General features: G+C 40.2%; 1 protein-coding gene across 1 annotated transcript in view; it reads right to left on the bottom strand.

Annotated features, from left to right (window-relative positions):
• Nucleotides 1-505: 505 nt before the first annotated feature.
• Nucleotides 506-11103, bottom strand: part of LOC124721769 (ADP-ribosylation factor 2) — a 42949-nt gene continuing 32351 nt past the window's right edge. The window contains exons 4-5 of the mRNA XM_047246879.1: nucleotides 1067-1192; nucleotides 506-731 (exon numbers count right to left, since the gene is read on the bottom strand). Of these exons, the coding sequence (XP_047102835.1) occupies nucleotides 645-731; nucleotides 1067-1192 (213 nt within the window). The 3' untranslated portion in view covers nucleotides 506-644. The remainder of the gene's footprint in view (nucleotides 732-1066; nucleotides 1193-11103) is intronic.

Below are 11103 nucleotides of genomic sequence, written 5' to 3'. Positions count from 1 at the left end.
TTAAATATGGAACTTTAATTACACAGTGCTGCACCGAGTTTTACCTATATTTCTTGTCAGAACACCTAAGTGAATTAGCTGTTCATATAAATCTTCCCAGACATATGACACAAAAATCGTCCTGTTACATCACCCCCATTAAAACTTAAAAATCTGTTACACAGGTAGTGCACTTACCATTTCAGCTCAATATTGCTTCAATTCTAGTAACATTGAATGATCTCATTTGCTAAAAAAACGGGCATTGAGCAACCCATTTGTAGTGCATGGACAAAAATACTAAAATTTCTTTCATTTATAACACTACAGTACTGACAAATTTATTTCACAGCTTTTCAAACAACATATACTACTATCTAAATAATAGAAAATTTGTGTTGATTTTGTAGTATGTCCAAAATCTATATTAAAATATTTTTGTCTGTAAAAATGTTGATTAATTTTGAAAGAAATACTGTCACATTCTTTTTTGGTATGAAAGTAAACACTCAAAGTTTACAACTTCTTAACAGCAAGAGATATAATGAACAACAAGTTTCAATAAGAGACAAATATAAATTAAGTGTAATACAGCTCAGGAATTATAGTTCAGAAGAGTCACAGTCTTAACTCCACAACACTGCCACACACGGAATGCACAGTCTTCACTTTTTGGCTAGTTCATTTGAAAGCCAGTCCAAGCCCTCATATAAGCCTTGACCTTGCGTAGCACACGTAGCTTGTATGTACCACTGAAACAAATAATTGCATTTTAATTACAAAACAGCTACAGATATTCATTCCATGTTAAAATTAAAGTATTGTTGGTATTTTTATTAGATTTTCAACCAATAGACTGGAAATTCTGCATTTGTTCCAGTTGTGGAAGTGAGAATGTAGTGTGTGTGTGTGTGTGTGTGTGGGGGGGGGGGGGGGGGGGGGGGGGGAGGGGGTTGGAGGTGGGTTCTACATATTCCAACAAATTCATAGAATTCTTTTGAAAAATTAAGAACATAATACGGAATCAAATCTAAAACCAGAAAACCTATATGATCATTGACTATAATCTGGCAGTGTAGTTACTTACATGTCTGTTTCGAAGTTGATTCAGCCCAAGCTTATCAGTGAGTTCCGCTGCACTCATAGCATTTGGCAGATCTTGTTTGTTTGCGAAAACAAGTAGGACAGCATCTCGTAATTCATCTTCTTGCAGCTAGAGGACAATAATTTATATTTATGCACTTAAAAATCTCTCACTGCAACTGAGAAAGATAATGGCAACAAAAGAATGACTAAGCAGGGAAAAAACTATGCAAAAGAGAAACTGAGTACAGCTGTCACATGTAGGAAATAATATTTGCATAAAATGTACGAATCATACCATGGATACATAGCAAACAATGACAAGAGGATAAAAACTGTCAATGAAACTATATGATGAGCACTAGAAATGTAAATTTAACTATGGGCAAAATTAGGAACTGAGACAAAAATTATCATGATTCATGCTATATATAAAAAGTAAGTGTGAGAATGTGCATCAACACAGCTTATTCACCAACATTACTTGCAATCTTTCTTTTCTCATGCTCTATTGTCAGTCCCATGGATTATTCTCCCTCACCCATTATTGCACACCAACCAATTTTCTACCCTTCCCATTATCCTCAACAGCTTCAGTATTTCTCCAGTCACCTCGTTACATGGTACACATCGGTCACTATTTCACATGAAAGCAATGTGAGAACTTCTTTGAAGTATCTTAGTAAACAAATCAACACAAAAGGTAAAATTTTTTAGTACGTGTCCTGTTATCTGCTAGTAATTAAAGAGCCTTAGGCTGTCATTCATGCATCTGTATTAATGTCTGAATAGTTGAGGGTGCAAGTCATAATACCAATTACGCTTGAGAATATTCTATTTAGTTAGGTTGTGCACAGCAATATTTTCTTCTCAGAAGGAACAAGTTTTGTAGAAAAAAATATGTTCACTTGAAAGAACACAGTTGATGCCTGTGTGATTTAGAGACTCATGAATCACAATTTGAAGTTCAGGTACGTAGTTCAGTTTTTAAGCCAGAACTTCCAGCCGATTCTAAAATGCAACTATTGTGCAAATCCTGGATAACATTTTCTTCTACTATCAGTTTTCATATGGGGACTGGTACACTCTCTTCACCTAATACTGTATTTGTTTGTAATAGTGGCTAATGCAAGTTGTAAAGAATGAATATATTGTCAAAATACAGAATTTAAGTTATCTATGGCTTATAAATGGATATTCCAATAAATGAGGGAGCATGTATGCTCAGATAATATTCCAAGTAAACCGTGACTGCAGTATTTTCCTGAATATCACACAGCATTATTTCCAGAACAAACAGATGCTTATGAAAATATCCAAACTCTTTTACAATGTTGAATGAACACTGCCCAGTCACATTAATGTGACTACCTGTCAAACACCTGAATAACCACCATTCGCAGCACAGACCGCTGCAAGACATGCAGGAAGAGTGTCAATGAGGTACTCGAAGGCAGCGACACTGATGTGGAACCATGCCAACCCCAGTATCACGGCCAGCTGCACTTTGTTTCTCAGTTGAGGATCCATGGTGCAACCAGCCTAACTGAAGTGGTCCCATGGATTCTCAATTGGGTTTAAATACAGGGCATTCGGTGGCAAGGGGAGCATGGTAAACTCATCCTAGCGCTCTTCAAACCACACATGTACACTGCAAGCTGTGTGACACATTACATTGTCCTCCTTGTAGATGCCAATGTGCCAAGGAGAAACAAACTGCGTGTTGGGATGAATATGGTCCACAAAGATAGATGCATACTTGTGTTGATTCATTGTGCCTCCCAGAATGGCAACATCATCCACAGAATGCCACAAAAACATTCCCCAAATCATACATAATAGTCCCTCCTTGTTTTTGGCCATCTTTTCAATGGAGCATAAAATGTGAGTCATCTGAAAAGGACACCTGTAGCCACTCAGCAGACTCCAGTCATTGTATTGGAGTGAGAATTCTAGCCTTCATCACCGATGAACAGCAGTCAGCATGGGTGCGTGAACCAGGCACTTGCTGTGTAGGACCATACCCAGCAACATTTGCTGAACAGTCATTGAGGACACACTGCTGATAGTCCCTTGGTTCACCTGGGTGGTCAGTTGGTCAACAGTTGCAGATCTATTCGTCTGTACACATGTTTGCAGCTGGATACCCCTGTTTGTATGTCCCATGGTGCACAAGTTGTCTTGGCACCCATTTTTGGATAGTGCCTTTCTTTAACCAATGCGGCATGCAAACCGTTGACCAATTTAGCAGTTTCAGAAATGCTTCCACTTTTGGCCCAAAAGCCAATAATTATGCACGTCAAGTTATCAATAGCTCTGTTTACATATTATGACAATGACTGCACTGTTTTCAGTGTCCTGCCAACATGCTTTACATACCCTCCACTGCCAGAGCTGCCACCTGCTGTTAGTAAGTGATTAAATTTATCTGCTGTGTTGCTGTGAGAGCACTCTTGTTACCCTAAGGATTGGAACAGTTTGGCATGTCGTGATCAGTACATTGTCAGGCCGCCTACTTGCTACTAGTATGACCATCTAGCACTGTATACGCGAAGTTTATATCAGCATATCAGCACCTCGGCTGCAGTCAGATTGTAGATGCCTGACACATGGGACACTTCATCTTCGAGGTTGTAAACGCATTGCAATTTTCAAGTGCCATTACATCAAGGGTGTGTATCATGTACAGAGGGAATACCACTGTCCCATGGGTCAGTTGCAATGGCAATATGTTGATGACAAAGGTTACTGTCAACTTTGGGTGATGCAGAACAGTAAGAGCAGCCATCCCAACCAGAACAATAAGCATCTGTCTCATACATGAACGAGGAGTGATCAAAAAGTAATGGGAATTTTTTAATTTTGCGGACTTTACACATCAGGTTTTCAATGTTTTTTATCTTGTTGGTACACATGTTCGTGACATATGTTTGCATTTTCAGCTGTTTGAAATATGTAGTTTATTGTTGACAGTCAAAAATGTTATACATGATACTGAGTGCTCAGCTCACCAAACTTTTACTTCCGTAAAAGATGGAATAAAGTGCAGCAACACAAAATGTGGACTGTGGCTTTTAGCAAATCTACCATGAGTAAGACAAGGGTTCACAAGTGGTATAAACATTTCAAAGAGGGCCAATGGGACATTTAAGATGACGACTGCCCTGGGTGCCCTAGCACATCAATTGCTGACGGCACTGTGGAAGTAGTGAAGAAAATGGTTCTGGAAAATCACTGAACCACCATCACAGAGATTTCTGACGATGCTGGCATATCCTCTGGCTCATATCAAGCATTTTTTTATGTTTTGGGCAGGAAATGTGTAACAGCAAATCTTGTTCCAAAATTGAACAATTTCAACCAAAAACAACACCGCATAGACATTCCAGGAATTGCTGAATGAAGTAAACAACAATTCAGAGCTTCTAAAGAAGGTTATAACAGGTGATAAACATGGGTATATGGTATGAAGCCGAAACCAATGCCCAAGTGTGCCAATGGAAACTGCCTGAACATTCAAGACTGAAAAAATTCTACAACTTTGATCACATGTGAAGGTTTTTCTCACCGTTTTCTATCATTTGAATGGGATAGTGCATCATGAGTTCCTACTTTATCATTGTATCGTCAATAATGAATACTAACTGGAAGTTGTGTGCTGTTTTTGGGAAGAAAAACAGCCAGAACTGTGGCAAAACCACTCACGGAAATTGCATCACGATAACTCTCATGCTTACACCTCAATGCTTGTTCACGATTTTTAGGCTAAAAATTAATCCATTATGTTGTGTCAGCCATCGTAACTGCCAGACATGACCCACTGCGACTTCTTTCAATTCTCGAAGCTGAAGAGAACCACAAAGGCTGTTGTTTTGCCACCATAGACAAGATAAAAACAGAATCGCTGAAGCAGCTGAACACCATAATGAAAAGGAAGTTCCAAAAGTACTTCCAAGATTGGAAAAAGTGCTGGCACAAGTGTATTGTATCTTAGGGGAATTACTTTGACGGGGATAGAGTGGTGGTGGTGGTTGTTGGGATGTTTAAGGGGGGACTAAACAGCTAAGGTCATCAGTCCCCTATAGAGTGGATGATGATGAATAAATAAATAAAGATTCTTTATGAAAAACACAAATTCCCATTATTTTTTAGTCACATCTCTTACACATGACAGTGGTTTAATGTTTTAAGTGCCCACCATTTTACACATAAGTCCATCACATTACAGAATGTACATAATTGCTCATCAAAGTAAAGGACACTTGTGATTGAGGTACTGACCTTATTGACACTTAGCATGTACCTTCTAAAAACACAAGAAAGTTTGCTCCATGTCATTCCTAGGGGGTGAGACACGGAAAAGAAAGTACAAGCCTCTGTACAATGGCAAGATACAGATCAAATCAAACTTCCTGTAATTATTTTTTGTTTTACTGAATAAATTTGTTTATTCTATAGAGAAAATTAAATTAACTGAGCAAGCTGTTGTCAATTCCTGAAAAATTTTTTTAACACTCAAAAGGGGAGAGCGTGTAGTATCTTTAGCACTTGATATTCCATCCAAAGCCTTCCATGTCAATGACCACCTGCAGCCTGCAAGGGACTTTGCCAGGTGAGTAATAAATCTCTCATTTTTTGCCATCTCCTCCCAGGCAGCTAGACTCCAACCCTTCCTGGCAAAGGGTTGGGCAAATTTTCTTACACGGTCCACTTCACCTGCACCCATAATCTTTCAATTGGTCATAGGTCTGGTGCAGAAAGAGGTCAATCAACATGGGAAATCTCATTTTGTTCTGCAACCAATTCCAGCACCATACCTGACATATATTGACCACTGATCCTACTAGAGACAGATTAATATTTCACGAGGTAGTTGTCACACTGATTGAGTCTACTGGGCAGCATCAAGTTGGCCAACTATCCTGTGAACCATTCCAAGTCCACACATACACATACAGATCCAAGCTACCACATTCACACAGACACTGAGAGATGACTTAGGGATAAATTTGGAAATAGACACCATGTGGCCTACTCATACCAAAACATAATTCACTGTGAAGAATACTGATTCATCAGAAAACATTGCATTCTGCTGGTCACAACAGATATTTTTCTCTACAAACCCTAATTAGTAGAGTCAATTATCACCATGAAGCCTCCACATTATGGCCACACATTTGCTCTGTTGTTCAGCCTCCTCACATTTGCGCAAACTGTCATTCTACCAAGAAATGCAGCAGGATGTTTCAATTACACTACAATTAAAACTTGATTTTACCGTAATGTGTTTGATAGTTCATTACCACGGATGGGTGTTGCAGACTAACATCCAGTTTTCACACACTTACTGGATTCTCCACTATCACAATGTTTTACCTGTCATAAGAAAACTTCAGTGTGAGTTGCAGCTGTTATGAAACTAAATAACCAGCTTTTAACAACTTTTGTCCTTCCATTATACAGTACTACTACTACTACTACTACTACTACTATTAGTAGTAGTAGTAGTAGTAGTAGTAGTAGTAGGAGGTGGTCATGAAAACTGGCAATGACTGGGAGAGCTGTGTACTGACCCCCATGCCCCTCTGTATCCACATCCAGTGACACCTGAGGGCTGAGGGGGACACTGTGGCTGGGCAGATGGTGTTTGTTTTAATAGTAGTAGTATATTTTCAGAAGCCAGAGCCATCCCATATATATTTGTGAGGGTTAAAATCAGATGAATTGATCACTCAGTTATAGTGACAATCAACAAAACATTCTCTGTTAAGTGTTATGTAATGCATCTATAGCTAACAAAATGTATTTTATTAGCATAAAAGCTTTCATGTCATCTTTAAACAAGTCTTGAGTCCATATAGGATCATTTTTGCATAATATTTCAAGTAGCAGCTTCTCTCCCTTGTGTTCTCCACATAACTCAGAAAACTGACATGTCAGTGTTGCACTGGATTAACTTTCCACCACCACTTTTTGGTCTGTCAAATGCAACTCTCCTTACTGCACATCACAGAGCACCAAGATTAACACAGATGCAGAACCACCAATGGACTCCGAGCATGGAAAAAGGTATCTTGGACATGAAGTATGGTGCACAGCAATGGCAAGGTACAAGGGCATAAAAAAATCACACACGCACTGTATTCTGTTTACGAACATGGTACTGTGAACACATGACCCATAGATATTCACATGTTGGAGATTTTCACATGGGTTGAAGTGAGGCCCTGAAATGTCTGTCATCACCCAACCATGTGCATTTCTTTGTCTGTAGCACACGACAGATGACCTGTCCATTCAAAAGCCTATATAACACCACATAACTCTTGTCTGAATGGTGCTGGTAGGTTCTCCTGGTCACCTGACCTCAGTCCCATAAAGAACACCGGGGGCATCATCAAGATACATACAAACACTGTGACCTCATGATCCCATCTCCAACCAAACTCAACAAGTGACAGATGGTATTTGCAATGTCACATGACGGAATTCACACCATGACACACAACTGGGTGAACAAAAGGGGGAGGGGGGGTGTTACATGCTGCTAAGTAGCTAACTTAGTACTCAAATTGCTTGCAAGACTGCTACAGTGTTTAAAAAATGTAAAAGCAGACAGTCATGGCAAAGACAGGATCCTATCATGATGTTCACAGAAAACTATTACTTTGATATTTATGAAAAACATGCTAGCCTCTATATAATCATTTGATTAATTCAGTAATGCGGCAATTTCTTGAACTACTTAAGATCACAGTATTTCAAATATATTTTAATAATTAATACTGCTATGAAGTACTTGATGTAGTTAACTGGGAAGAGAGATTATATAATGGTGGTTTTTGAACAGTACGATTCATATATCAAATGAACACACATGCTAAAGTGTTAACCCATTCACATACAGCAACCAACCATAAGCATATACATACATGAATGCCTCACATACAAATGACTAACATTATTTAACCCAAGGAATGGACAACATCAAGTTTCCTGAATAGTATCTCAGAGTGTGTACAATGTAGAGCCTGCAACAGAAAATCAACATTGAAGCAAACTTGAAATGTGTAGAAGGTGCATTTTTTACTTAAAAGCGAAAGGAGCTGCAGCCATATGCATTTGCATAAAAATATACAGAATCAAGGAGCAGCACCAAAAAAAATTCCAAAGTGTTGCAATTTTAACTATCTTGTAGCAGGAGCAGCAGATAGTTAAAACTTTGAACAGCACTCCATCTGAAATATACAAAATGACAAAGGATGGAATTAAGGATAGATCAAAATGATTTAATGTCCCTGTAAGACATTTCCAGGGTAATATGTGGAATAACCACAATATATTGGTTATGAACTGTAGATTATAATTGAAGAAATTACAAGATGGTAAGAAATTAAAGAGACTGACGCAAATAAGTTGAAAGAACCATATGATGTTGAGAGTTTAAGAGGGAGCATTACGCAGTGATTGACTGAAACAGGGGAAAGGGATACAGTGGAAGCTGAATCAGCTGCTTTGAAAGAAATAGTGAAGGCAGCAAAGGGTCACATAGGGAATAGAAATGTCTAAAAATTGAGATTGACAAAAAGTGCAAAATGGCTACAGTACAAATGTAAGGTTATTTTACTGGATAAAAGACTGATACCAACTAAAGGAAAATTAAAGAAGGCTTTTGAACTCCTATGGAAAACCAGCACTAAGCAAAGAAAGGAAAGGTGGAGTGAGTACACAGGGGCTATACAAGGGAAATAATATAGAAAGGGAAGAGAACATACATGCAGATGAGATGGAAGATACAATACTGCGAGACTAATATGACAGAGTATTGAAAGATCTATGCCAAAAAAAGGCCCCTGGAGTACACATTCCGTCAGAATTTCTGATATTCTAGGGAGAGCAAGCCATGACGAAACTATTACACCTAGGGTGCAAGATGTAAGAGACACGCAGAATACCTACAAACTTAAAAAAGAATCTAATAATTCCAATACCAAATAAAGCAGCTGCTTACATTTAAGATATTTCCGAACTATCAGTTTATAAGTCATGGCTGCAAAATACTAACACAAATGATTTACAGAAGACTGGAGAAATTAGTAGAAGCTGCCTTTAGTGAAGATCAGTTTCGATTCTGGAGAAACATTGGAGCACGTGAGGCAATATTAACACACTGTCTTGTCTTAGAAGGCGCGTTAAGCAGTAGCAAACCTATTTTTATAGTATTTGACCATGCCAAGTGGAATACGTTTTGAAAATCTGGAGGTAGCATCGTTAAAATACAGAGAGCTTAAGATTATTTACAACTTCTGCCGAAACCACACTGCAGTTATAGTCCAAGGTTGGTCGGTTGGTTTGTTGGTTTAAAAGAGGGGGGCGGGGGGGACCAAACTACAAGGTCATCGGTCCCTTGTTCCTAATAAAACAATGCCACAAGTATTACAATAAAACAGACGAGACATATAGCACAAAACAGAAAGAAAGGAAAAACCACAAGAATGAAGGAAAGGCAAGGGACACTAAAAAGAACAAAAGAGGACAAGAAAACAGAGACGCTAGAAACAGAAGAGATTGAAACAAGAAAGAAGATTACAGTGGCTGGCCGACCACGAGAATAAAAAGGAAACGCCAGCCACTCTGCAACACATTAAAATCTCCACCCTAAAAGAACTAGGGTGGAGGACACAGAGGGACAAAGGACATGTGCTAAAACTGAGATCAAATGATAAAACCCACCCTCACGAATAAAACGTAAAACTAAATCACCCAATGAGGTGTTGTCAGATAAAATGAGCAGCAATGAGGCCGGTACCCCACGATTTCATCGCTGAGCAGTCAAAGTGGGACAGTGCACCAGAATATGGGCCATTGTCAACCGGGCATCGCACTGACACTGAGGCAACCATGGGTCACCCAAGCGTGGCCAATGCGGATCCGGCAGAGGACAACTGATTCCCTGTAAGAGGCCCACATGGAAGACCTCCACACATTCGTAGTCTCCTTAATGGCACGCAGTTTGCTGTGGGTACTGTTATGTCATTCCATCTCCTAAAGCCAAAAAACCCTGCAGTTTAAGACAGAACACAGGTCAGTTTTGGAGATGCCCATCTCAAGAAGTGGTTTCTGTGTAGCCTGTTTGGCCAGCCTGTTGGAAAGTTCAATGCCTGGGATTCCCACGTGCCCTGGGGTCCACACAAACACCACTGATCAACAGGACTGGTCCAGGACATAGATGGACTCCTGGATGGACACCCCACCAAAGGATGGCAAGGGTAGCACTTGTCGATAGCTTGTAGGCTGCTCAAGGAGTCAGTACACACAACGAACGATTCCTCGGGGCATGAACACATGTGCTCAAGAGCAAGAGATGTAGACACCAGCTTGGCAGTGAAAACACTGCAGCCATTGGGCAAGGAATGCTGTTCAGTATGTCTTCCATGGACATACGTGAAGCCGACGTGAGCATCAGCCATCGAGCCATCAGTGTAAACCATTTCGTGGCCTCGGCAGTTGACAATAATCAAGAGGAAGTGGCAGCAGAGAGCCGCAGGGTTAACTGAGTCCTTAGGGCCATGTGAAATGTCCAGGCAAAGCTGTGGCCTACATGTACACCATGGATGTGTGCGTGAATGGACCTCAAGTATAGGTGGTAATGGCAAGGACTCCAGTTCAGAAAGAAGGGATCGGACACGAACTGCAATTGGAAGCCGTGACCTGGGCTGCGGATATGGGAGATGAACCGCCGTGGGTGGGAAAAGGAGACCGTGATTCAGATGCGCAGGAGAACTACCAACGTGTGCAACATAACTAATCAGCAGTTGCGCAGGCCTAACCTACAATGGAGGGTCTCCGGCCACTACCAGGACGCTGGTCAGCAGACTCGTCCTTAAAGCTCCTGTCGCTAGGCGAATGCCACAGTGGTGCACTGGGTCGAGAAAATGCAACGCTGAGGGCGCTGCCAAACCATAAACCATACTCCCATAGTCAAGGCAGGATTGAACAAGGGCTCTGTACAGCTGCAGCAGTGTAGAACGATCTGGA

The sequence above is a fragment of the Schistocerca piceifrons genome, chromosome X (genome assembly GCF_021461385.2).
Source record: "Schistocerca piceifrons isolate TAMUIC-IGC-003096 chromosome X, iqSchPice1.1, whole genome shotgun sequence".
Taxonomy (NCBI): Eukaryota; Metazoa; Arthropoda; class Insecta; order Orthoptera; family Acrididae; genus Schistocerca; species Schistocerca piceifrons.
This window is presented reverse-complemented; position numbering and strand designations above follow the sequence as displayed.